The sequence below is a fragment of the Rhipicephalus sanguineus genome, chromosome 1, assembly GCF_013339695.2.
Source record: "Rhipicephalus sanguineus isolate Rsan-2018 chromosome 1, BIME_Rsan_1.4, whole genome shotgun sequence".
NCBI lineage: Eukaryota > Metazoa > Arthropoda > Arachnida > Ixodida > Ixodidae > Rhipicephalus > Rhipicephalus sanguineus.
This window is the reverse complement of record NC_051176.1, coordinates 92,571,730-92,598,986: the sequence shown is the minus strand read 5'-3', so window position 1 is coordinate 92,598,986 and position 27,257 is coordinate 92,571,730. Positions and strand designations below refer to the sequence as shown.

Here is a 27,257-nt window from a genome sequence, read left to right as displayed (position 1 = left end):
CAAACCTTAGATACTTCACTTTGTTTAGAAGCGAGGAAATATTGAACACCTGAAGGTTCTTTTTTTAAGCATTCGTGTTCGAGTGTGATACTTTACTGGAATATTTAACACTGCTTAAAATTCGCAGGTATGGTGAACACTCACAGAACCGTGAAGCGAGATGCCACAGTATCGACAATCGCACACACATGTAAAAGAAAAAAAGAAATAGAGTGCGTTACAGAATGCGCGAAGAGGAATGATTGAACCTTGCACTTTTTCACTTTTCAGTTCCGCTCATTGAGACGCAGTTCACTGCTTCTCCATTTTTTGAAGTCAGGCAAATGACAGAAGAGTAAACAAGCCCATGAATTGGGACTGTGTTGCTAGATACGACGTTCCGCTAAATGCGCTCAGATAAAACGCTACAGTAGCAACTGGCGCAAAAAGGAGAAAAAGAAAAAAAAAACATTTATTTGGTCAGAGAGACGGGGGAACATGGCATGTAGTCATGTGACCGACCGAGGCGAAGACTACATTGAGCTAGCAGGGGTGTTCTTCGTGGGATAATCACAGGACACACAATGGAATGTGGGTGAATTCGCAAGAGTGCAGAACTTGCCAACTTGCTTTCTTTTAAACTTGTTCATTTTCTTCGATCGCTGCTGTAGCGTCACCCGCGGCAGGGTCGCTGTCAGATCGCTTGGATTCCTCGAGCAGTTGGCGCATTTGTTGAACTAAAGCGTTGTTCTTTCTTTCCAGAGCATCCAGGCATGCGTTGATTTTATCCATCGCTTCGTTGAGGGCCTCACACTCTGAAAAAAAAAAAAAAAAGAGTTTTAATACACATCGAGAGGCCTCTAAAAAGATTCTTAGCCCGGTTCTCCCCGCGCCGCAACTGTAACGAAAATTCTCCAAGCGACGGTGACAGGGGAACTGCACACAGATTACGCAGAAATGCAACGTCTCAAGCGTTCAAACCGCTTACGAACCCTCATCACAGATCTGATCGATATCATTTAGATCGAAGTCTTCGACACTATTATTTTTCGGAGCTTCTTTCGGTTCATCGTTGCCGCGCGCCATCTTGCCAAACTAGTGCCTTCGCTTAACTGCAGCGCCGCATAAATTAACAAAATACTCAATTGTATTTTATGAAGACGAGCCTCAAATATAATCATTATAAAATATACAGGTTATTTAAAATTATTTTTAACGCTTCTATTTATAAAAAAATTTCGCTGCGTTCTTGCGATCCCGCTCTATCCCACCTTCCACCGCTGCATGTCGAAAATTGATCGCGCCATTTTGCGGTAGTTTTTATCAAGCTCGCTGTGTTGTGAGTATCGCATGAATCCTCTTACTTTTTAGGTTAATTAGTAGTGATTGCATTTAAAGTACATACGTACAGCTCATGTAGCTTTATTAAGACGCTTATTTTCAGAAGACGAGTTTTGTTATCGCTCTAGCGACACCGGTAAACTACTGTATACAAGCTTCGATTCGGCGGGTTGCCCGAAGAAGGGGGAAAAAAAATGCATGCGCCGCTGCTCAGCGGCCGTAACAACTTGTTATAGCTCTTACTGCTGGAAGAGAGGGACTATGTAGAAAGACAGAGGAAAATCTAGCCTCTCTGTTTGGCGCTCTACTCTACTTAGGCGTTGCGAAACTTTTGTTGTTGACGGCTTACGCAGGAAGAACCGTACGCACAAAGGAACACCATGGCTGACAACGACTTGTTGGACTACGAGGACGAAGAAGACCAAGAGCAGACCGTGGGGGAAGCCATCCCCGAAGTAAAGAAACCTACTGGAGGCTATGTGTCCATTCACAGCTCGGGGTTCAGGGATTTCCTTCTCAAGCCCGAACTCTTGCGCGCCATCGTAGACTGCGGCTTCGAACATCCATCCGAAGGTGACTGCGCGCTTTCGCACTTGTATTTCAATAGTAATTTCTTGCGAGATGTTGTCGAGATCATGTGTAAGTTGCGTTGTGTTGACGGTATTGACTTCGTTTTTGCAGTGCAACATGAGTGCATACCCCAGGCAATCCTCGGCATGGACATCCTGTGTCAGGCCAAGTCTGGCATGGGAAAAACCGCCGTGTTCGTCCTGGCTACCCTACAACAGCTTGACCCTGTCGAAGGCCAGGTACGGAAAATTAGTCCTGCACGTTGGATGGACTGCGGGAGCGCGGACTCTGTTGTCATTTTCACTTGTCAAATCTTGCGAAGAAACAAAGGTTGCGCACGTGTATAAGTGTGCGAGGGGACATGTTAGAACACGTTCTAGTACGGCATGTTCGTATGCGATATCTGTACGTTTGCAATTTCTTTGCGCGCGATGATTCGTTGCTTTTTCTGACGTTGCAGCCTTGCGGGATAGTATCAGGGTGTACTAGTCACGTTTCTTGCTGCATAAGTATCTCTTGTATGTGGTTCCCTAAGACTAAAGAGCAAGCAGTAAGTAAATTCATTGGAAATTCACTGGAAAGGGTTTCAATGAGAGCGCGTTATGAATCCATCTTGAAAATAGCGCTGCTTCAAAACACTGGATGAGTAAAGAACACACGAAGATGCTGTAAAGGCAGTTTTCCATCTAGTTGAATGACACATTCCGATTACAGTGAATAAAATGGGAAGAAAAGTTCATATACATTGGCGTAACATTTGATTGAAGAGTTTATCTGCATTTAAGCTGTTTCTACAGTTGGCTTTTCATTTTAAAAAATGCGAGCCATGATGAGTGGGAACTTGGCGTTCTGTGTTTATCTTTTATAAAGGCTCAGTGAGCAGCTGCTCACAGTTCACTGACCTGTCTGGTAGTATGGACACTGACAGGCACTTGACTTGATGGGCCTCAGTAATTCGTTGTGTTTATGAGATGTGTGTATGCAATGAAGCATGCTGGCGTTGTCATTGTGCGACTGTATCTCAGAAATTTGTAACAAATCCAGCTTGGCGCTCTCCATCAGTGTTCATTTAACGACTGGAGCGTGTGTGTCTGTGTACAGTGCTCGCGGATTGAAATGAGATGTCAAAACTCATAGTATACTATAACGATTAGTACGTGCAATTGCTCGAGATAACTGCATCATGTCTCTACGAATATGGCTGCTAAAGGTAATGTTGTCTCAGATGTCCAGCTGAACTTACATCGATATGGCACGAATTGAAGACAGTGGAAATGAAAGTACGTGCATTACTTAGTCCTGAACTGTTGCATTTCAGTCCATGAGCCCTGTACTTGTAAGCATGAAAAGCTGCCCGAATTCCCAAACTCCATTCATGGCAAGGGGCTGGTACTCTTCGTTCATGTGACTTGGTGTGGATCGTGCAGGTGTCTGTGCTGGTGATGTGCCATACCCGAGAGCTGGCCTTCCAGATCTCCAAGGAGTATGAGCGTTTCTCCAAGTACCTGCCGTCAGTGCGTGTGGGCGTGTTCTTTGGCGGCATGAACATTACCAACGATGAGAAGGTGCTCAAGAGCAGCTGCCCCCACGTCGTGGTGGGCACACCTGGCAGAGTCCTGGCCCTTGTTCGTTCCCGTAAACTGCAGCTGAAGCACATCAAGCACTTTGTTCTGGACGAGTGTGACAAGATGCTCGAGCAACTCGGTGCGTTTTTGTTCGTTTTTGTCCATTATGTGGATAGCATTCTGGGAAAATAGGTGGTACACCTCACACCCCTCACATTTTTTACTGGTGCACCAAAGTGAGAAGCCATGTCTGTGTATATGGCGAACTGTGGGCTGACGAGCGATTGGCAATGGATGGCCTCTGCATTGTTGGTCGGTCACTCGGCCCACTTTCCTAGTGTTGATTTTGCATGATAGCCTGCTTGATAACAAAAGTACGACTGAAGCTAGGTTCTTTGTGTGCCACCAGTTAACTTGAACATTCAAACCGTTTGATGATGCTTGCTTACTAGGGATTGTTTGAAAAGCATAGCTCTTTTGTTTACATTTTTTCTACTCGGGTTATGCATTTTGTGCTGCCCTGCAAGTGTATGCGATGTGCAGTATGGAAAAAAGCTAATGTGCAGAAAGGCTCAGTATTATGGCAGTGGGCATGCATTCCGAAAGGTGTCATACAGTTGTGCTTTTTTTTTTTTTTTTTCTTGCTGCCCCAGTGCAACCACTTTGTTTACAGGTATAGCAGGGACTTTGCCTTGTTTTGATGATCAAAAATGGTTGTAATATTCCATAGTGAATGTTTTGGAGGGACTTGCATAATTCAAGGTTTGTTAATGATTGCATTACAGGTGATGTAGGCTCTGCTTCTTGCAGGAAATATTAAATAACTGGTATGACACACTGCTAGCTGTGTTCACAAAATTTCGTGTGGTCAAGGTGCAAACCACCTTGCCCACACGTGGCTCTGAACCACCTGTGGCTCTGAAGGGAAGAAATTGAAACTGCTGGTGACCAAGTGACATATGCAGGGCTAGTACAGCCTTTTAGTTGCATGAGACAATCAAGTTGAATTTATCTGAAAGGCAAGTGACAGCTTACTGCTGTAAGCTCATTCAGATACAGCCACTGGCAGATTTTCCAGACCTGAGGACAACTGGTCTGGAAAGTTCATTCTGCCTAGAAAATGAAATTTTTGTAGGTCTAGAGCTGCTTAAAAAAACCTAATGATGCCCTGCCTCATAATCAGCTTGGAAACGATAACATTTGTTTGGATTTGTGAAAGTGTGGCATCTCCGTTTGCAATTGACAAGAGTGTAGCTGCGTTAGCGATCCCTGCTGTTCAAGGTTCCTTGCAGTAGGCATCATTGTTCGAGCAACTTTTTGACTGCAGCACAACTGAGCGTAAAATTTTGTCTGTGATATCTGCACAGTACAACGTTGTCATTCACACTTGTGAAGTCCTTGGATGTCGAATGTGGCAGGAACGTTCAGCCGACCACTTTGCAGATTGCACATTAGGGCCTCTCCATTTGTTGAATCTGTTTTGGTGTCTGGGCCATCAGCAAGATGCTCTTCAAAAGTGCAGGAACTTAAATGCTTGTCATTGGCTTAAGCACTTCTCATGCTTTGGCCAACATATGCATGGCCACCAGAATGTTGTGCATTTCTTTGCACTGTCAAGGCGGAGGATGGTGCGGCAGAGCAGGCTGGCATGGTTGTGCATCTCAAGATATTGGATCGCATGTTGATGCTTCGGCTGCAGCACGCTTGTTTTTGGAGGTGAAAATTCCAACTAAATGGCTTCAAGGTTCAGCAATGGTTATGCATGCAACATTTCTCTTCGAAACATGTTGCATCTTACACACAAACTGCACTCAAGGATGTGTGTTCCATTACTGTTAATTTTTGGTTGCCTTAAAACATTAACACTTGTTACAGTGAGGATGCCTTCATATGCATGCACATGAAAACATAGTACAGTAGAATCTCAGTGATACGAATCTCAAGGGGAGTGAAAATATTCATATCAACCGAAATTGACTTCGCTTCGGAGCACTTTGCACTATGCCAGGTCTGGTTCTTTGTTTGTTGGCTCCATGAGGAAATAACCATCACAGACCTATATTTGGTTACAACCTAAGAAAAAAAAAATTAAGCTCCGCCCCCAAACTGAGGCGCGCCTGCCCTTCACTGTGAAACAGTCGTGCGAGCTGGTTTCTGCTCAGACTGTTTTTCCTCTGCGTAAGGTAAATACTATGCATATTAGGAGTTAAGGGTTTGTCATCACTGCTCAGCCAAACAATGTTCAATGCAATGATGTCAGAATCTCGAAATTTGCCAGGGCATTTAAACTCCCTACCTGAAACCAGTGACAAAAACATGTTTCTGTATGGGAAAGTCAACTATCTGAAATGATAAAGAAGTGCTTGCTGCTCTAAAAGGAGTAAGCGCTATTCGATGAGCATCTATACAAATTCGCTGTGCGAGGGAAGATGGCTGTGGGTGGAGCTGTTTTTCTTGAAGGGACACTAAAGGCAAATGTTAAGTTGGTGTTGATTGTTGAAATAGCATTCCAGAAACCTTGTAGTGCTTGTTTTGGGCGAAGGAAATGCTTATTTTGAATGAAAATCACGTTTTAGTGGTCCGCACAGCATTAGCGCACTTCAAATCACACTCCTGAAAAGCCCTGCTGACGTAGCATTTGCCTTGCCCAACGTTACCTGCCTTTTCTGTGGCAGCCAACGCTGTGGTTTCTGCTCTGAAGGGCACATTACATAACATCACATGAACACTGCATTTTGTCGAACTTTCCGTTAGTGATTTTCATGAGTGTGCAGTGCACACACAGCAGCATGCGATAACTACCGCTGAGACCCAACCGCGCGATTGGAGTGCAGCCCTGCAAGAACGGAACTTTTGCACAACCCGTGCCGTTCTCCACTGTAACGTCCAGTTTTTTCTTTTTTTTTTTCTATGAATTGAACGCACAAGCAGCATTTTATTATATCTTTCAATGCTCGGAATGTTCTTTTTTTATTATAAGTAGTTGAATACTAGTGATAATTTGCACTCGGGACTTGACGTCATCGGGCTCTTTCCAAAACGTCCCACTGGTGACGTATCTAATGTCCTACATTTACCTTATGACAAATTCCATTGGGAGATCTGGAGCGGCCGTTCAAATCCTGGAGCGAGCACTCGGATTGCACCAAGCGAAATCTGCCAGCGGAACACGTGAATGATCCGCGTGAGGTCGCTCCGGAAGTTGTTTATGCATGAGTCACGTAAACAGACTGAAAACTATTTCTGCTTCTGCTCTCTGTGTTCCCACGGGTCGCTGCAGCAAAGCGCATATTTCGACCATGCAGTGGTGTAAAGCAAGCGTGCCGTTTTCTTGTGTTGTGCTGGCAAGTGTGGACGAGCTCATGGAAATCTCTTCGACGTAGCCAGCGATCTTCGGGCATGCGCACAGCAGGTTGGGGAACGTTTCTTTAAACATTTCGTAGAGCACATCTGGTTCGTCATCGCTGTTGCTCTCGCTATCACTCGGAGCAAGAAGCAAACCAGCAGCTCGTCCATCAGAGTCAAGACGCCATTGTAAAAATGTAAACATGTGTACAGGGTGATGAGACACCGCCTCTAAATACTCTGAAGACAACAGAGTTGCCCGTCAGTACCGGAAATGACAGCAGCGCATTGCCAGGGTTTCAGCGAAATCCACCTCTGCAAGACGGAGCAACGTGGATTGCTCTGTCGAAGAGTGGGTTGCTCCTAATCTGCCTGTGGAAAACGCGAACTTGCTCCGAATCAACTAGTGGAACGCAGGTTCTCTGCCGCGGAGCAAGAAAACTTGTTCCAACTCTATCAGTGGAGTTCGCCATAAATTTCTCGATTACCAGAGCACTGCTATTCATAATATTAACCTTTTAGGTGTTCTCAAACATTGATCTTTCACTCAAATTTTTATTTGCCTTTAGTGTAATGGAGCATAGGTGTGTGCATGGCACTCACTGGCATTTTCTTCAAGATTATTCTCCATTGTGGGACTGCGCACCTGGCACTGGCAATAGTAAATACAGTAGTATTATGTTCTTGCACTTCAGGGGTTGAAGAGCTAAAGAAAGCAGGTTTGCTTCAAAGGGAAAGCTCTGAGGGCGAGTGTCGTAACCACTGGGCTACACACCCATGCTTGCAGAAAATTATATATGAACCATATGTATGTTTTGTATCTGCAGTGCAAAACAAATGTAAAAAGAGAAGACTTTCTATGAATACTTCGTTGACTTTTCGTGGTAGTAATGTGAAAGCTCTCCGCAGGACAAGATGTAAGGTCAACATGAAGAATCGTACACATAGGGAAAGTTCCAACTTTTGAAAATTTTTTTGTCACACTAGCATTGGTGCTTGCACAATCTGCCATTTAAGGGTCTGTTCGAAAAGCTAACTCTAGGAAGAACATGCCATGCTGATGCTCCAAGTGTCAATCCAGACAACAAGTTTGTACATTTCTTGAAAAGTCTGTCACCTCTGCATACCTGCCAACTCTCCCAATTAGCCCGGGAGACTCCTGAATTTTGAGCACCCCTCCTGTTTTTACGGCCATGGCCGTAAATCTCCCGAAAAGCAGGGCCAGCATCACTGTTAAAATAAGACATTGGTTCTAAAATTTTATGGCATGCGGGAACACTGATGGAGCTTTTGCTGCAGTACATTCGTGTAATGTGGAAAAGCGCATTAAGATTGGCAAGGGACTACTAGCCGACACGAGCTTTCACCGCAGTACATTGTTGTAATGTAGAAAAGCGCTTAAGATTGGCGAGAGGCTACTAGCCGACACGGGGCACAGCAGATTTTGTCCCTTAAGATCTCAGTTTGCAAACTTTACTGGCAATCATTTGTTTATAATGTCGCTGCAGCTCTGAGAAGGAGTAAATTAGTACGTAAACCAGCTTTCTTCTGTTGCTCTCCCTCCCTTTACGAATCTCCCGTATTTCGAGGCCGCCAAGTTGGCAAGTACAGTCGAACCAGGGTATATCGAACTCGCCAAGAAACGTTTATTAGTTCGATATATGGCATAATTCGATATAGGCCCGCTATAGGATTTTGACACAAAGGCACATAACAATAAGAAAAGTACTTTATTAATATGGTGGCTTACTTGCGTGCCCTACTTTGGAACAAAATAGTCCTGGATTTTCTTCTGTGTCAACGACTTCGCTGCCTGCGACAGCACACACGCCTCCACGTTGTCCAACGAGTCGGAGCAGCTGAGGCTGCAACCTTCCACATTCACGCAATAGCGCCGGACCAACGCAAGTGCACTAATCACTTAGGAGGATGTAGGCAATGGGCCATCGTCAATTTCCTTATTGTTGTCGCTTTGGCTCGTGGTTGGCACGGCGTCTGCAACGTAGTCCTCATCTTGTAGCTCACCCATGATGGCGACATCATCGTCCGCACTGACGAACTCGTCGAATGTCGATCTGTCGATAGCTCCCGGGAACTCTGCCAGCTCGCTCCAAACTTCGGCGGAAACACCTGCGGTGTTTTCAGTGCTGTCATCGGAATTTGGGGTGTCATCACCAGGCATGCGGAAGCCGGCACGCCTAAAGCAGTTCTGGATCGTCTCCTTCGTGACATCTGCCCACGATCTACTCAACATAGAAAGAGCTCCGAGCAAGTCGATCTGAAGCTCCCTGCCGACACGAAGGTTCACAGAGCCCCAACAGGCAACACCACCAGCACGGACCACGCTGAATGTGGACTCGAGGAAAACAGGCAGCAGCAGGCACACAAGCATAAAGAAAGAAAAAATGGCGCTCACTTCTACCGCCTCTGTACCTCGGAGAAAGCACGACGGCCTCTGATTGGCTGTAAGCGCTGCGAGCGGGCCAGGATCATTTCTTGCAGGGGGGTGTTTGCCCGTGCACAACCGGGTCTAAACCACTTTTTCTAGGGTGGCGCCGGCAGTCTTCCCCGCCACCGCGAGGGAAAGCCAACTTGCTGGGGCACTTTTGAGGCACATGGAGTTTGATATATCGGTTGTCGTTGCTATTTTCGTTCGATGTAACAGTAACTTTTGCTATATATTCTCAATGTAAATTTACCGTGTTTAGAAATTGTTCGATACACGGGATAATTTGATATAAACGGGTTCGATATAGTTGGGCTCGACTGTATGCCTCTGTGCCGTGTGCTAAACAGCTTCACTAGTCATTCACCTTCACAGAGTGGAGTGGCTCCTCAATTTTTTTGAACTTGTTTGTCTCTTTCTCTTCTTCCATTCTGTAGCATGTCACAGCCCTATATTGGACGCAGTAGAGTTTCTTATAGGGAACCTTTCTATTTGACTTATCCATTCTAAGAAACAGGGCTTTTTAGAGAGTGCAAGCTAAAGCAGGAAGGTACTCCATGCCGTACACTGGTTTTGCCAGTAACATTTCTGCAGTCAGTTTCCTCTCAGCAGCAAGCATTTCTCACTTCTGATGTTTCTTCCTGTGGCAGACTAGTGGAGGAGGGTGGTGAGCAAACTTCCTATGCTCACCAGTCTCGAGTCGGGAGCTACTGATGACAATATTTCAGGTGTGGCAGAAAATCTATTGGAAGCCGTTGTCACCTCGAAGGCCTGCTACGCAGTCCCCTGGCAAATGCTGTAAGAGTAATGTCAACACTGGCAAATTCGAGGAGATTGCAACTGCTTCAGGGCCATGCATTGTCATGCCTCGATTGCCTAAATTGCTCCACAGCGATGCCTTAGAAGGCTCGTTTTTAAACCATTTTGGATGGGTGGCTACCGTTAATGACTGTCATCAAGTAACATTTCCCTCTCTAAGACTGCATGGGTGATAGCACCACAAAGATTAGTTTACAAGTTGGCAAGAGTTCCTCCAAGAATGTCGAGAAGCTTACAGCACTGGTAAAAGGAAAGGTCAACAGGCTCTTTCGTCATGCAATTAAAGGTCGAATGAGAGCTTTGTATTTTTTGCAGAAAGCTGCCCACAGTTGTTCCCATATGCTGACCTAGCGATGCCAGAAGAAAGGTGCATCTATTCAGAGGCACTAGAACTTTTTGCGAGCCTTGTTCGCAGTCATCCACCCGTTTATCATGAGATCAGGGATGGAAGCGCGTGCCATTTGCAGCCACGCTGCGTCCAATCCGCTTCTGCTGCGCCATCCTGCTCCAAAACAGTATTATTGCACCGAAACTGCTCCCAAGCGGTCTTTGGTGCACGGCCTCCACGATGGGCTCCAGTGCGCTTCCGGAACCGATCACTGAGGCTACGTTTGGTGCCTTTATGTGCCGCTGTCATCCGTGTCATGGCACGCCTATGCGAGCTTATATCATCATCACATCACTTGGCGTGCTCTCGTGACGTTGTCGAAGGCACAAAAAAGCTAGCGAGCCTGTACAGGAGCTAGCTACAAGAAAGTGAGTTGTGCGGCCATATTTCGATTGTGACGCCGGCGGCAATGGAGTTTTCTGGCGCGCTGCGCGCATGAGGCGGTTGCTGTTATCATGGCCTGGGATTGCGAAGATGAACAAAAGTAACTGCATGACTGCTTCAGTAATTGTCGAAAAGGTTCCAGTTTACTGCGAATACTTAATTTGATGTAAAGCCATGAGGATAGTGCGAGCAGCTGCTGCGGACATAAACGCGCGACCATTATTTAGAAACTTTGCATTAAGGAAACAGCTGTATAGCTGAGTGTGTAATATGGATTTTGTGTCATAAGTCTTCATGAGAAAGAAAAAATTGTTTTATCTGTTTGCGGTCAGTGAAGCCACTACCAACCGCGAAACCACTCACAGGGCCTCGGTCTGTGTAAGTCGGTTGGACCATTTCCGAAACTATTTTTTTTTTAGTGAAAGCGTGCCGTCTCCATGTGCAGAATTTGTTACATTGCACACAAGCCCTTAGACGTTATAAATGCAGCATGTAAACGCGCTCGTGCAGCGACGAGCTTAGTATCGCTATTGGATCGGTCGCGTTGTTCGATTTTGGCTCCTCAGAACCTGCGCTCGGCTCGTGGTCGAGTACGCTGTAGCTCGTACCATCCGCAGCACTACATGACATGCCGCTCGCCGCCGTTGCTGCGTGTGGTTTGGCTCATGAGGTGGCGAGTGAAGAAATATACAGAAAAGAACAAGATACACTTGGAACGTTTATTACTGAAAAGACAAATGTGAGGTATGCAGTACGAAAACAGAACCACGGGATACAAATTGTGGGATTGCGACATCTAGTATCATCGCATCTCAAGTACCATATTTGCGTGCATATAAGCGACACCAATAATTGACAAATCTTGGAAGGGAACTTGAAGGGAAAAGGTCGAACCGCATGGCGCGATTTACGCGCGTTTGGAGGGACGCGCATGTTTTTTGACGAACGCCTTCGCGAAATCGCGCTGTTGCGTCCTGAATGGCTTGATTTCATGCGCGACTGACGCGTGGTCGGAGGGTCGCACGCGTCCTTTTGACGAACGCCATCTCAAAATCGCGCCGCCGCGTCTTCCTACTCAAAGTAGAAAAGAAAACGCCTCACGCGGCACATCGCCCGCTCGTCCGACAGAGTTTAGGGTGCAGACGCGTGCTTCTTTGGTGTCTCCCAATGCCTCCAGACGGCGCTGACCTCCGCGCATTTTGAAGGAACTTTTTGAAGCCGGCGTAGGCTTTTGACGAAAATGTAGCAACCCGGCAAACGCGGTGCGAAAACACCGCTGATGAAAAACGTTCATTACCTTTAATGTTTTTCATTTGTCAGTCTAGTCAAGTGTAGCTATTCAGAACATTGCTTATCTCATTTTCCTGAGTCATTGCTCTATTACAAGCTGTGATGTTTTGATAACACGTACGCGCGCGCGCGTGTGTGTGTGTATATATATATATATATATATATATATATATATATATAATTTGTGTTAAGTGTGGTTGGTTCATCAGTATTAAATGTTTTCTAAAATCGTTGGAATTTCCTGTGTTTACCAGAAATAAAAAAGAACAATGATATTTGATCATAGAATTCTGCTCCAAAACTAACTTGCATTGCTCCAAAACACATTTTGGTGCTCGAAAGCTGCTCCAAAACAGCATTATTCCTGCTCCCTGAGCTGCTCCAAAACACTCAAGCCCGCTTCCACCCTTGCGAGATGAAACTGCATGTGGTCATTTCAGAGTGAGCTGCTCTTTAGGTACTGCAATATCAATCACAGGCTTCCTTTTCTCTGTCCTCTAACGCTAATTGACTTTTTTTTTCCCTATATTAAGAGTGTGGGGCTGTTCTTTTTTTTAATTTCTATCTCGCAACGTTGCATGTGCAGAAATGTGGTGTAGAAAAGGGAGCAGGAGTGCATAACTCTAGTAGGAGATCTTGTATAGTAGAGAGGCCACAGTGACACTGTGTGGTCCATTTTGTTTGCAATGCTGTTTAAGGGGGGAGGCTACCCTGAAGACCGAACTTTATTTTTTAAGATATCTAGATGAAACTTTCAGGGCTTCTTCACTACACTGAAACTAGCAGAACTGCTAAGTTTCACGAAGCTGTGTTTCTTAGTTCGAGTTATTAAGGTTTAACTGGGTGGTTCGCATAGGTGCCTGAGGAAGTCTCTTGAGAAATCCCAGGACATAGTAGAAAGCTGAAATTTATTGTGGTCATTCCTTGATAGATATCCCAGGGCGCTACAAAGCAATTTTTTAATTTTCCCTCCTAAAAATTTTGACGCAGCTTTGAATGTGATGTAGCCAGTAATGACTAGATTCATCAGTAATTGTTTATTATAAATTAACGGCACCAATTTTCAAAAAAAAAGGAGCTTGTTACGCCCTTGCAAAGTCATTCAGGAACAAAATAAAAAAAAACGGCACACAAATCTGATGAGCGGTCTGAGTTTTTGCTTTCCTCAGCACCTCAACTAGCGAAAAAATCCATTCTGAGAAAACCGGCCTAGAAAGTTCAACACATATGTTTTGTTCAGAAAGTTCCAGCAGAGTAGCTAGAAGTGTCCTTGTGCACTCTTTTCTTTTGCCTCTCCTACATCTTCTCTTGGTGTCATTTAGATTTTTTTTTAGGCGTAAAGCATTTTTTTCATGAGCTCGCTGGATGGCCAGGTGACCTGGTTGAAGTCCAATGGAGTCCGATATCACTTGGGTTGCTTCGCAGCAGCCGGCATGGTAACGCAGCACCGCTTCATGTAGTGCTGTTCTTTCGGCATCAGGGACCACAAAATAGAGTGGAATGACTGATTCATTTTGTGTCTCGAGTTGAGTGCGAGCCGCGTCACGACGTTTCGCATTCGCATCGATTTCTTCCTTCGTTAGGAAATGCGTCTGCAGATGAAGCGACGGTCTACTCGCACTCGATGACACCGATTCAGACGAGGTGCTGGGTCCAGCGATTTCAGAAACACTTAGTGTCAGGCTCGATGGCACCAATTCCGACGAAGTGCTGGGTCCAGCAATCTCAGAAACACTCGGTGTCACGCTCGATGGCACCGATACGGAGCACGTGCTGAGTCCCGCGATCTCTGAAACACTGTGTATTTTCGGCTCCAGCCACACTCGATGTGTCGGATTCTCGACTGGCGACAGCCTACAGCACAGTTCCGCTGCTGCAAGCATCTACGCAGTCGGCACCCGCAGCAGAATAGCGGAATTTCGATGCTTGTACAAGCTGCATAGTGCGCCTTCGTGTACCGGACCTCCGCACTGTTTTCAGCTTCATTGCCAGCATCGCCCGCAACAACAAAGACGAAGAGCAAGAAAAAGAAGGGCAAAGAAAAAAAAGATGCGAAAATAATCGAAAAGATCGCGCAAGTAAAGAGCGGCTCGTAAGCAGACGTCTGTCGAGGCGTATGGAGCAGAGAGCAACAACAAGGCGAGCGCGCTGGACGTGCCATCGACGGGAGCGACCGCCCCCGCTGCTGTGCAGCAGCCAGTGGCGGGCGTGCTTTCTCCCGCGAGATGTGAATGCGCTGCTCTAGTCAATGAGCGCTCTGCATCGCATCGCGGGAGAACGCCAATTGTGTCTCAACCGTGCCGCCGACGCCATTTTCCAAGGCGGCAAACGAGAGAGAAAGACTTCACGGTCAAAACAACACCAAGATGGCGCGGGACGACCGCATGGTCTGGGAATGGCGCGCACATGAACTTTGGTTTGATTTCGGGATTTGCGCATTTTGGACGTCGCGGCGGCCTCGAAAATAGCTTCTTTTTTTTTTTTTTTTCACTTTGCGGTTGAATTAGATGCTGATAATTACAGAATAGGTAGTTTATGAGACATACAACCCAAAAATGTGGTTTTTAAAAAATCGACTTTTCCGCAATATTTCGGTTTTCAAGGGCCGCGTCCTCCCTTAAGGGGCCTTGGACATTTCTGAGGTCACTAGCTTTTCAGTAGGCGTTTTCTCATGGTAACTGGCATGGGTGGTGGTTTGAGCTAGTTTGCACTCAATTGTACTTGATGGTTATGGTGCAAATAATGAGCATCAAGGATGAGGGCAGAGTGACCAAGTGCTTATCTGTCTGCCCTTGTATTTGTCAGCCATTTTTTGCACTAAACCAGTGAGTCAACTGGCAGTTGTGCACAGGCTAATGTTATCTGTAATGTTTGGCCATGTAAGGGGGATGGAAAGAAACTCTACAACGTGGCATGCCGTTTTCATCACGCTCTGACCTTGGTGGCGATAAGAAGATGCTAGATGGTTCTCGATTGTATCATGGATCACTCTAGTGGCTTTTTATCACCATCCAGGCTACAACCGTTTGAAATGTGAAACAGCAGAGAATGTAGAATCCACGTGTTCACGTTTCTTTCCATCACCACTGTACAGGGCTGTTGTGCACAGAAGCTCTGAGCAAAAACAGACTGTGGTTTGTATAGTAGCTGTGTACTGTCTAATGCATTTGTGCTAATGCCCTGCTTCTCTCCATTTCAGACATGCGTCGGGACGTCCAGGAGATCTTTCGCACCACTCCTCACGAGAAGCAGGTCATGATGTTCAGCGCAACGCTGAGCAAGGATATCAGGCCTGTGTGCCTCAAGTTTATGCAAGACGTAATTACCCCCTCCACACACCATTCCTCCCCATCCTTCTACCGACACACTGCTGTGTCTTCAGCTGCAAGGTGGTCGTCCTGCAAAGTGGGCTGTCATCGTCTTGCACAGTTGTTAGATCTAAAAGGGAAGAAAGTCTTAGGTTGCGGTGGTTAGCAAGGTTAGGCGTGTTCAGGATTAGAGTAATACTGAGGGAATTCTCAAGTCCTGCAAACCATCGTGCTAGAATCCACCATCGTTGGGAAACAAATCAAAGCCGGGTTACGAGGTTACGCAAATGTGATTGAAGAGGTGGCAAGCATTGCATTCATCGCTCGAGCCAGGTCGCATGCGTCATCATAATGGAGCCATCATGTCCCCGTGCCCCCCTGTTGCCGTTCAACTCTGCAAGCGCTGCCTGTCTTCCACGGGTGCTGCTGCTGCTGAGGATAGCTAGTGTCCGTCCTTGGAGCTTCGTCATAGGGTAGGTCCCACGCCCCCCTAATATCTTTCGGTTCATTCAACACAAATTTGTCCAAGCAAGAAGTGTGCGAAATTAGTGCGAGGTCTTAGCTGGCATGGCGTCGTCGTGCACATGTGGACTTTTGGGCGGCTGCCGCGTGTGTGCCCTGCGGTGTGTCGTGCGTCGGGACATTTGATCACTGAAGACATCGTGGCATCGCGGCGGCGAAGAGCTTGTGTGTCTGAGGCCTCCTGGCTGCTGCCATCTCCGTGCTCTGGAGCTGCGCTGGTGGCTGGCTGTGGCGTGGCTGCCCACTCCCGGACTTCACCGGAGGACTCGTGTTCTGGGTGGATGGTACCCCAGGAGGGCGCTAAGCTATTGAGAACGGGCAGCTTTTTATATTGAGCTTTTTATTTCCTTTTTTTTTCGGTGCTGGTTTGCTTTCGGATGGACTGTAAAATATTGCACGCATCGTTTCTTTTCGTTAGTTAATATATGTGGCTTATATTTATAATACCTTGGCCATAGGTGATAGTGTAGCTAGATAGCTGCTAGGCTATGCTTCAGGTTTTTATTGCGCTGCTAAGGCTGTTTTGATGAAACAAGCCAGTCTTACGTGTAGAGTTACGCATGTCAAATAGTATCAACGAAGCCTTTTTGCAGAGTTACAGAATATCATTCATCAGGGAGGATGTACCTAATGTTGTGACATGCAGATTTTGGAATCTTATCTCCTCGGTTCGAGCTGTATGGGATCTGTTTTTGCACGAGAGGTAGCCTAGTGCAAAGATTGGAGCTTTTACTCAAGGTGTGCACTTTTCTCCAATGCAGCCTATGGAGGTGTACGTGGATGATGAGGCCAAGCTGACCCTACACGGTCTGCAGCAGTACTACGTGAAACTGAAGGACAACGAAAAGAACCGCAAGCTGTTTGAGCTCCTCGATCTCCTTGAGTTCAACCAGGTGGTCATCTTTGTCAAAACCGTACAGCGTTGCATGGCTCTCGCCCAACTGTTGGTAGAGCAAAACTTTCCTGCCATTGCCATCCACCGGGCCATGACCCAGGAGGAAAGGTTTGTATTCCACCTTGCAGTCTGTCATTTCTGTTTTTGGGGTAGTGAAGCTTTCAGTGACATCAGATAGGAAGCTTGTGCAGAGTTCAATTGTTAGAATTGGGCTTGCATACATTCACACATTTGTGTGCACTAAGAAAGTCCATACATATTGCACAGAACTGTAAGAAAAGTGTAAGAGCTGAGAAACACAAGAATTGGGGAAACCGGAAAAATTCAAAAGTGAGAGCCATGGTAAAGTGTTCAGTTTTGTCAGTGCTAATGCTTGATTAATGCTTGAAAATGCTGTCCAGTGTTGCCTGGTGCATTCTTTTCCACGCTTGGCATTCAGTCACTTGCAGTGTCATGTGGCTCTTATCGCTTGAGCTTGCATATACAGTCGATCCCGGATATATCGAACTCGAAGGGGATCGCGAAATAGTTCGATATATCGATAATTCGAAATATAAAATATGTCCATTTAAGTGTTACCTTGTAACGCGGCGAGTCTCGGAGCGGTTTCCAGAGTCTGTGCCAAGCAGGAGCTTGCCGACTTGCGCAGAATATCAAAAGAATACACGAAAACAGCCGCACTTTATTTGGCATGAAAAAAGTCCGTGACCTTGGATTGCTTCTTTTTGTCAGCCATGAATTTCATGAGGCCATCCTCAATATTGCTGAGGCCCTCCAGATAGCCAAGTCCTGCGCCTTCCATTGCGCCACAACAGCGGCGAATGAGGCTGAATGCCGACGCAAGTTCTGCAGCGGCGCAGGGTTTCTTCGAGGCGTCGTCAGCATCATCATCGCTGCTGAGGTCCGCCTCATCGGCACCAGCGACGTCGGCCACGATTTCAGCATCGGTGAGGTCCGAAACTGCTTGCACGTCGTCATCAGCGCTGACGAAATCGCTTGCAGTGGCCCATCGGCGATGGCACCCGGAAACGCCGAGAGTTGGCGAAAGTCATTCTCGAGGCACCCCATGTCGTCGTCTGCTGTGATGTCGCTTTCGAAGTCGTCAGGTGACGCTAGAAATCCAGCTTTACGAAAGCAGTTTACGACTGTGGTTTTTTCACGTCATTCCATGCCCCAGTCATCATCTGGATCGCTCCAAGGAGGTCGATTTTCGGTTCGACCCCCAACCGAAGGTTTATCAGGAGCCGTTGCACCAGACGTCGCCTGTATCTGACCTTGAATGCTTTAATGATGCCTTGGTCGAGAGGCTGCAACCTTGCCGTGGTGTTGGGAGGCAAGAACTTGACCGTTATCCTTTTCAACTGGCTCACGACGTGGTACGCGGAACAATTGTCCACCACAAGGCAAATGTTTCGATCTGATTTCTCCAATTCGGCATCCCATGCGCGAATCCATTCGGAAAACAGGTCCCGCGTCATCCACGCTTTCTTATTGAACGCGTATCGGACTGGGAGGCTCTTCGCGTTCTTGAAGCAGCGCGGCGACTTGCTCTTGCCGATAACGAACGGCCGCAGCTTGCAGGAGCCATCCATGTTCGCCGCGAGCAAAATCGAGACGCGCACTTTGCTCATCTTTCCCCCATGGCACGAAGTCCCTTTCAAGTCCAACGTCTTGTTAGGCAACATCTGCCAGAACAGCGCCGTTTCGTCGGCGTTGTAAATATCCGACGGCGCAAAGTTGTCGCGAATGTTCGGCCACTCTTCGGAGAGCCACTTCTCCGTGTCCTGGCTGTTTGTCGCGCCGCTTTCGCCGGACAGGGTCTTTCCAACGATGCCGTAGCGAGTCTTGAAGCGCTGCTGCCAGCCGGTGCCACCAGTGAAGCCGTCAACCCCCAAGGCCGCAGCAAACCACTTTGCTTTTTCCATCAGCATCGGGTCGTCAATCGGAATGTTTTTCGCCCGAGTCTCCAAAAACCAGGCGTACAGCGCTTTCTCAACATTGTCGTACTCAGGAACACGCACACGACAAGCCTGAGAACGGCACGACTGGGCAGCCTTCGCCTTTACATCGGCTTTGTTCCGCAGAATCGTGCTCAGCGTGCTCCGAGGAATGCCGAATGCTTCTGCGACCGACGACTTTTTTTCTCCAGCCTCCATGCGCCGAATGATGTCGGTTTGGTCGCCAAATCCAAGTTCTTCCGCTTCTTCGCGTCCATGGCGATCAGGGTCGACAGATACCGCGCACACCTTGGTCGCGCGCAAGCAAGCACAAGTCGGAAGTCGGAGCGGCGAGAGGACACTATCGCAGCACGCTACACACAACCAACAAAGCAACCTGCAGCACATGCTGTCGAAACATGCTCTCGGCGATGGCAATGGCACTTGGGCTTTCGCAGCAGGCAGCCGCAACATTGGTAAAAAAAAAGGACGAAAAAAATAACGCCAGGGGTGTACAGTTCGCAAAGGCATGGCCTTCGAGATCTGAAGTAGCCACCGCTGCATGAGGCGCCGACGGAAATGGATCTCGAAGGCTATGCTTTTGGCGATTGCATGCTTGAGTGTGTGGATGCGGTCACATTTTCGACGCGCGCGCATGAAGAGGGTCCGTAACTTTTTTGGAACGCGACCGAATTGCGGTCATTATCACTGGCTCCGGCGCGGCGCAGCGTTCGATATATCGAATCCGTCGGCGTACGAGTGTTCGATATACGTGCACACGTGCCCTATACTTTTACATAGGTTTTTCAAGGGGATTTTTCAGTTGTTCGATATAGCCAATAATTCGATATATCCGAGTTCGATATACCCGGGATCGACTGTATCTTCTCATAAATGTAGTGCTGCTATGACCAATGAGGGCGTTAGATCTGGCACTTGGGGCAGTATTCTCAAGCATTATATTTTGGCAGCGCCTCCTGTATTTTTTTGTGCCTGGGCGAAGGAGCGGAGCGCAATGGGAACCGACCATCGGCGTTAGTGCGGCTTTTAGCCGCCGGGCGCCGCCACCGTAGTAGACCTGTCGTCGCTCTCTGAAACGAATGCCGTGGTTGCATTCGAAGCTGCTATATGGTTCAGTTTTCGGCTGTATTCGCGTTGTCTAAAGTAAAATGAAAACCTGTAAACTGGAATCATGAAGCACTTGTCGTTCTGGGCAACCAGCCCATTTCGAAGGCATGTGTCTTTCACGGCTATTTGATTGAGACGCTTGCGCGTCGTCTGCTAGCCCGATACCAGAGAGTGCATACCAGTGATGCGCGGAAAATTGTTTTGTCACCGTTACGTTCGCTTGACTGAGAGTTGGTTTTTGCCTCTCTGAAAGTCGATTTCTGAAAGCAGCATTTGCCAAGAGCTAATACTGAAAGCTTGGGCGCTTAAAGTTCCCCGATGCGTGCTACCGTTTACTGGTGTAGCACACTATACACAAGCCTGGAGTTCATGCGCTAAATAGCATGAAATGTCACTAGACACTTCCAGGAATATACGTAATCACCCAATCGCTTTGTAAAGCTTTTGAGAATTAAGTTCGTTGCCACCGGAGAGAAAGCAACAGATAGTGCCATTTCAGAGCTTAAAGCCCGAACCGCACGTACGCTCCCAAACACGCACGGGGCGCGCGCAGCCCGGGCGTGTCCGGCGAGTTATGGCGGTTTCCACACACACACACTACGCGCGAAGGCGCACGCGAAGCGCGTGCTTCCTCATACGTGCAAGACATCGTTTCGTACAAAATTACTGATAGTTCATCAGAATACTTACAAAACTTCCTTCTGTTACCTTTTTTTATTGTTAGATGGATGCAAAAGTAAATAACTAAAATTTTTCACATGATGTGTATCATCATCCGTTGGTCAAGCCGGTGCTGGCAACAGCCATGCCACAGTTGTGTATTTGCAGGGCTCCAAGCGCTTCCGAACGCGCGCCGCTTCAAGGTCGATATCAGTCGCCGCGAACACTCGCGTACCGCGCGCGTTTTGCCGCGCTTGCTTCGTCTGCGCATGCGCGGCCTCCCGAGCGCGTACAGCCAACGTACAGCACGCGCTCGGCCAGCGTACGTGTGGTTCGGGCTTAAACCAGTTAAATCGTTGTGGTACGAAAAAACAAACAAAAACAGGTAAATATTGGAGCTGTGCGAATAACCAAATTTTGGGTGCGAAGCGAATTCGAATATTGAAGTGTGAGTGCGAATCGAGTCGAATATTTTTCTAATATTTCTCGAATATTTTTCGAATACTTCGAAGTGAAACTGCAGAAAAAAAGGTTGGAGAGGATTCCTAAGCATATTCTTATGAGATAGCAACATGAAAGTGTTTCTTTTCGCTAGGTTGATGAAGCACTGATGGGGTGGTGTTTCATAGTTGTCTTATCAAGAATGAGGCAATGTAGAGGCCGAATTCTATTTATGTACATGATTTGGTGCAACAAAAGTGTTGCCGGCAACACTTTACATGTGATAGGCAAAGATGCCATTTCCTCAGCCTCTCCTCCTCTTTCAACTTCTGTGGAAGCCCAACTGATGTGGCAGACAAGGGTGTGCTCCCTTCAAGTCCGGAGTTCCAAATCTGCCTCGTAGACGTCGATATATAAGCACATCTGAAATCTTGGATGCTAAAAATCTTCGGCTTCCGATTTTTCGGACTTCCTGCCCAAAGGTCCAAAACAGCATTAATTGAGCCCCCACCTCTGCGACATCTTTCATCTCCATGTTGGAACCAGTGTTTTCTTGAGTTAATACATTTGCGACCGTAGCAGAGCTTGAAAGGCAGCTTTGTCGCAGTACCGGGGTGTGATCAGGTGAAGCATATTGAAAATCTAGGAACCACTTTCAATCGGACGTTGACTGTGTCTTGACAAAGTTCGACCGTAACGTAGCTTGAAAGGCAGCTTAGCGGCAATACCGGGGAGTGATGAGGTGAAGCATATTGAAAATCTAGGGACCTCTTCCAATCGGACGTTGTCTCTTGGCAAAGTTCGACCGTAACGGAGCTTGAAAGGCAGCTGTGCCGCAGTACGAGAGTGTAATGAGGTGAAGCATATTGAAAATTCGAAGGGGTCACTTTCAATCGGGCGTTGACTGTATTTGTTTTTGGGAAGTTCGAATAGTAAAATTCCAGTGCGAATCGAATAGGAAACACTATTCGAAAAATATTCGAAATTTCGAATATTCGCACACCCCTACTAAATATGCCGCGCGCTTCCTGCAACACTGACCGATGTGTGTGAACAGACGCTGTCGTTCAAAGTATAAAGTCGTAGTGCGACTCTCAACTTGAGCCAATGTGACAGGTGTGAAAAATGGTGTGGCCTGTTGTCACTTGCTTCAGCTCGTCTTTGCATTTGTCGACAGATTGTTGTAGCCTCAGTATATGGCTCCTTGAATATCTTTCTTTTCTCTTCAATTTGCCCATTTCGGTAGTGAGCAAAGTATAGAGGCCAAATAAATTAATGGCTGTTGACCTGGACGCTTTTGTCGCATAGGGCAGCCTGCTCAGCCCTGTGCACTCATTTATTGTGACAATGTACATAATGATTGTCGGTTGTTTCACCTGGTAGCGCATGTAGTGTCCATGGGCTCTGATTCTTCAGCTTCGGGACCTAATGTTAGTGCTGCATGCACATGGCGGCGATCGCGAGGCAGCGTTGCTACTGGTACTGCATGCATTCGTTGACTGTTCGGACGCAACCCGGTCACGTTTAGGGATACTTGCCATGCTTGGTTCAGTTGTTACCTTGGGCTGCAAATGTGAAGGGTAGTCTGCAAAGAGTGACGCTACTGCATCCTTCGTAAACCGCCGCTTTTTATATTCTATGAAATCTTCGTGTCGTAAACGACTGCTGCATATTCTAGTGTAGATTGAAGATGTAGTAAGGTACCAATTATCCCGCCTAATTACTGCAAGCCACCTCTACCGAACACCAGCGGCAGCTGGAATTTCATGGAACGACAGCCGAGCAGTGTATTAAGGCGAAAGCTTTGACTCCTCAAACGCGAAAATTGACCGCCGGCGGCGTCAGCACGAGTGACGCAAAAAATAATTACGTCATGAGGTCATCATATGACGTCACAGATCATAAAATTTTGTGACGTCATCATGACATCACATAACGTGATGTCGTCATATTACATCTTCGCTTGGTCAAAATGGGCCGATCACGGAGGCAATGTATGCCTCCGCTGATGTGCAGAAAGCTTGCACTGCCTGCGATCCTTGAGGCTGTAAGAAAACCATGTTAGGCGCAGAAACATCTCTGAGGGAGGCAGGGAATGAATACATTGACTAGAAGAAAAAGATGGCTTTTGCCTTTCACTCGTCTTAGATGAATGCATAAGGGACCCTGTGAGATTTTTTTTCTTTATCAATAAATAGAAATAAAAAAAGACAATCGTGATTTCTTTCGGTTCCATTTGCAGAGTGGAACACAACAGTATGACATACTAAGACATTGGGGCGGTTGCAATCGCCTGAAATAGAAAATAAAACGCGAATACTCTCAAACTCTAGTGCAAGTATCGAACCGGCAGCACGGCCTGACAGTCTGCCTGCGGAATACGTACAGCGGGGATGGAAAGACACTCGAACATGCGGCATCTGCATTCTTTGCTGTTTCGCATCTTTTTTCAAGTGGTTATAGCCTGGATGATTGATGAGAAGACGTCATCTATGACACAATAAAAGACCATCTAGCATCTTTTTATTGCCACCACGGTTAGAGCGTGACGAAAACACCGCACCGCTATGTTCGCGTTTCTTTCCATCCCCCTGTACCTGTGAAAGCCTGCAAGAAGCACAAGTGCAATTAAACTCTGTTGCAAGCTCAAATTCATGAGCTCCGTGATACGCGTGGCCGCCGAGCGCCAGCTTCCCGTAGTCTACTTGCATAGCGCCACCACGCAGCAGCGGGGAGCGGTCGCGGAGCGTGCTCTCGACGGCCCGAGGAGAGCGTTCGCCCATGCACTGAAAAATGGAGGAGGCGCTGTATTTTGGCGATACTTCTGCTTTTGCAAGATTATTTCTGGATGTGTCGCCGCCTCCAAGGGATTACGTTTCTGGCGTGCAGTCTTAGCACAGCGTTGGGCTTCTGTGCCCAAACTCCTCTCAGTCTGAGAATTAGGCTTGTACGAATGTAAATTGTAGGTAATGATAATGGCAAATAGTGACAATTTTTCAGAAAATAAATATTGTGTGTTTTAGACCTTAACCTTGTAGCTGTATCATCTATGCAAGATCAACATTATTTTGCAATTTTTGTGTGTTCCCTTCACTTGCAAGGCAGTGGAACGACCACAAAGTAGTAAATAATGCTTCTCATGCTGGGTCAATGACCATTTCATAGTTTTTGAACAAGCTGTGACCAGTATTTTGGGAGGGTAGTCATGCATTTAGCATGGCCATTCTCTTATAATATAGAGCTACAAAACTGTGTCATTAATATTGCTGTAGCTTCACTTTAGCAAAAGTTACAGTTGCTGGAAGCTTCAAATGAGTTTTTCTCAGTTTTATGTTTTTGCACACCGCACTCAGCCTTACGGGGGCTTTTCCTATGTTATAGTTTAGTGACAGTGACAAAGTTTGTATCTTTTTATTCGTCTTGACAGAACTGGGGGTTGATCCTATTTTCATTTCTCTAGCGCCACTTTGGAAATTACAATCGTAGTAATGAAGTATGAAATTAACTAAAATTCAGGACTTAATATTTTCTGAACCACTCAAGCTATTAAGAGACAAATAAAATTTGAAATCAGCATGAAAAACTACCTTAGATAGTGAAGTTTAGTTACGATTGAGCCAAAAAGTAAAAAAAAAAGATTTTTTTAGGACCTAAGTCCCCCTTAACTGCACCCCTCAACTTGCTGCGTGGCTAGTGCCACACTACTGCGTAAGATCTTTTGCATTTTTGGCCAATGATCAACTTCGGCGCAACTGTTGTGATGGCCAGACACATGGCGACAGCCATTGACAAATTTACCAGTAAAACCTATCGCCAATAATCCTAGTGTTAATTATAACATTCTTGGCTATGTGCTCAGCAACAAGCCAGCTGCATTTCACTGCTGCATACCTGCCAAGTCTCTCGGATTACCCGGGAGACTCCCGGATTTTGAACGTTTCTTCCGGTTGTACGGGTCATTGGAAAATCTCCCGGAAATGGCTGTTGTTTGATGTCGTGAAGTGAGGTGGGACGTTTCGCGTACAGATGCGCTACACGCAATTTAAAAATTGATCCTAAATGTGTTATAGGTTATATCAGCCGTTAATATTTTGTAGATGATGCGTTTGTGTACACACAAATCTATCCCACAAGTTATCTCGCCTTCAAAATTTTGTGTCACTACTGCGCGTTCGCCAGCGCTCGCGACCGTCCCCGTCTCAAGGCGCCCCTTATGGTCCCTTGCCCGATGAAATAACTGGTAAGCAAGCGACGACAGGCCTCGCACGCGGAGCGAGGTATTCGCATGTGCCTACAGTGTTCTACTGTATATGTGCCCTTCGCGCGACGGCGACGGCTGGGTCGTTTGCTTCAACCGCGTTCGTCCCTAGCACTAACGCGCTTTTACTCGCACGTGAAACAGACCATGCGTAAGCGATGTTAACGGACGGTTTGGACTCTGTACAGATCAGTGCCAACCGCAAAATCCCGCTGACAGTGTCCTTATAATTTTTATCGCAGCCCCCCCGGCACCGCACGCTGTAAATGACATCTTCATGCCATTGAGTATTCGGACATCCAAAAGGTTTTCATATTTATTATTTTTTAATTTAATGATACATGTCAGTATGCAGATTTTAACGCTAAGCCTTAATGCTCGTGTGTATTACAGTGAAGCGTCCTGATGACGTCTATGGGGTCGCGCTGCATCGTGGGTGTTCAATGCGCATACGCTTGCTCCCACACGAGAGCCAAGCGTTGTGCAATTACTTGCGAACATAGCTTCTTGCCCTCTTGTCATTCATTCCCTCCCCCCCCTCCCTCCCGTGTACTTTCAGCATGCTCACTGGGACGAAAGGAGAGAAAGAGCATGCTTGAAGCATGCGACAAATCCCTGTAACTCCGCTCGTACTTGACATATTGTCAAAATTTTTGAGGCAATCAACACCACTGGTGAGGTCATTCAATGATTACTTGGAAAAGTGTGCCAGGCCCTGCAACATGGAAAAGATACTGGTCCTTCAGTGAAACGTGCAGCAGCAGTTTTCCTATCCCTTACCCCTTTTTGAAAGGGAAGGCAGTGATGGTTACATCTAAAACTAGTAATGATGAACTATTATGCATATAAGCAATGGTGATGGAAGAAAAGTACAATGTTGATTTGTTCACTGCACTGAAGTAAACAATTCTAGTCAAATTGTTTTTGTGTAATTGAATTCATTTGAATGATACATTGAACAAATGAAGTACAGTAGACTCGTTAAACGGAACCTCGAGGACCAGGAAAATGGGTACCGTTTAACAGGAGTTGCATTGACTGTGAGATGAAAAGGGGTGCAGAATTCTGGTACAAAACCAATCATACTAGAGGCATTTGTTCCGTTTAGGCAGCATTTCCGTTCCAGAGATTTCCACAGAGGTGTTCAGTGTATCAGACTACATTTGAAATGAATGTTTAACTATTCATATACTGAGTTTAATCGATTATGTATTGAACAGCACAAATGATTTGACTTGCATTTGAAATGCAATTGCAATCAGTTGCATCGATACTAATATGCTGAAAAATGTTCTTGTGCAGATTATCTCGCTACCAGCAGTTCAAAGACTTCCAGAAGCGGATTCTTGTGGCCACAAACTTGTTTGGACGGGGAATGGACATTGAGAGAGTCAACATAGTTTTCAACTATGATATGCCTGAAGATTCTGACACCTACCTCCACAGAGTAAGACGCCACCCCCCAAACACACACACATACCTCTCCTGGGGCCTTGCGGCCCCTGCCTGCCAAATGAGACCAGCAGCAAAACAAAAACTTTTTACTCTATTTCAGGTTGCTCGAGCTGGACGCTTTGGCACCAAGGGGTTGGCAGTGACATTTGTCTCCGATGAGCAGGATGCAAAAACCTTGAATGAAGTGCAAGACAGGTTTGACGTCAACATCTCCGAGCTGCCTGATGAAATCGACATTTCCTCTTACAGTATGTATCAGTTTTCACCTTCCCCCTAACGTGTGTGTGGCCATGTTGCTAATTGAAAATTTCCCATTTTCAGTTGAAGGCCGCTGAGCTCCATTGGTCTCAAGGAACCACTGACAAGTTGTCATCATCACATCTGAAGCTTTTTTCTACAAGTTTTCACCTTTAAAGTTGTATGTGTAGAAGTGTCTGTCCATTGTCATTTTATTTCAAGACTCATAAACGCTGAAAGTACAGTTTGACGAAAAGTCATCACAGTGAAAATACAGTTTGAAAGAAAA

General features: G+C 46.5%; 1 protein-coding gene and 1 long non-coding RNA gene across 2 annotated transcripts; one reads left to right on the top strand and one right to left on the bottom strand.

The window, feature by feature from the left end:
• Nucleotides 1-439: 439 nt before the first annotated feature.
• LOC119394113 (uncharacterized) lies at nucleotides 440-1,086 on the bottom strand. Its single transcript, XR_005184057.2, has 2 exons — nucleotides 972-1,086; nucleotides 440-794 (listed from the first exon to the last, which is right to left on the bottom strand). It is a non-coding gene; the product is annotated as an uncharacterized LOC119394113 (long non-coding RNA).
• Nucleotides 1,087-1,246: 160 nt separating this feature from the next.
• LOC119394096 (spliceosome RNA helicase DDX39B) lies at nucleotides 1,247-27,257 on the top strand. The gene is made up of 9 exons (XM_037661345.2): nucleotides 1,247-1,318; nucleotides 1,674-1,893; nucleotides 2,002-2,129; nucleotides 3,318-3,594; nucleotides 15,327-15,445; nucleotides 16,719-16,960; nucleotides 26,579-26,723; nucleotides 26,832-26,979; nucleotides 27,053-27,257. The coding sequence occupies exons 2-9, from the start codon at nucleotides 1,701-1,703 to the stop codon at nucleotides 27,064-27,066; spliced, it is 1,266 nt and encodes a 421-aa protein (XP_037517273.1). The 5' UTR covers nucleotides 1,247-1,318; nucleotides 1,674-1,700; the 3' UTR covers nucleotides 27,067-27,257.

Bases quoted from the DNA above. Each gene is read 5' to 3' on its own strand.
- LOC119394096 (XM_037661345.2), top strand. From the start codon at position 1,701: ATGGCTGACAACGACTTGTTGGACTACGAGGACGAAGAAGACCAAGAG. The intron at 2,130-3,317 runs GTACGGAAAATT...TGGATCGTGCAG, and splicing joins TTGACCCTGTCGAAGGCCAG to GTGTCTGTGCTGGTGATGTG. The intron at 26,724-26,831 runs GTAAGACGCCAC...ACTCTATTTCAG, and splicing joins CTGACACCTACCTCCACAGA to GTTGCTCGAGCTGGACGCTT.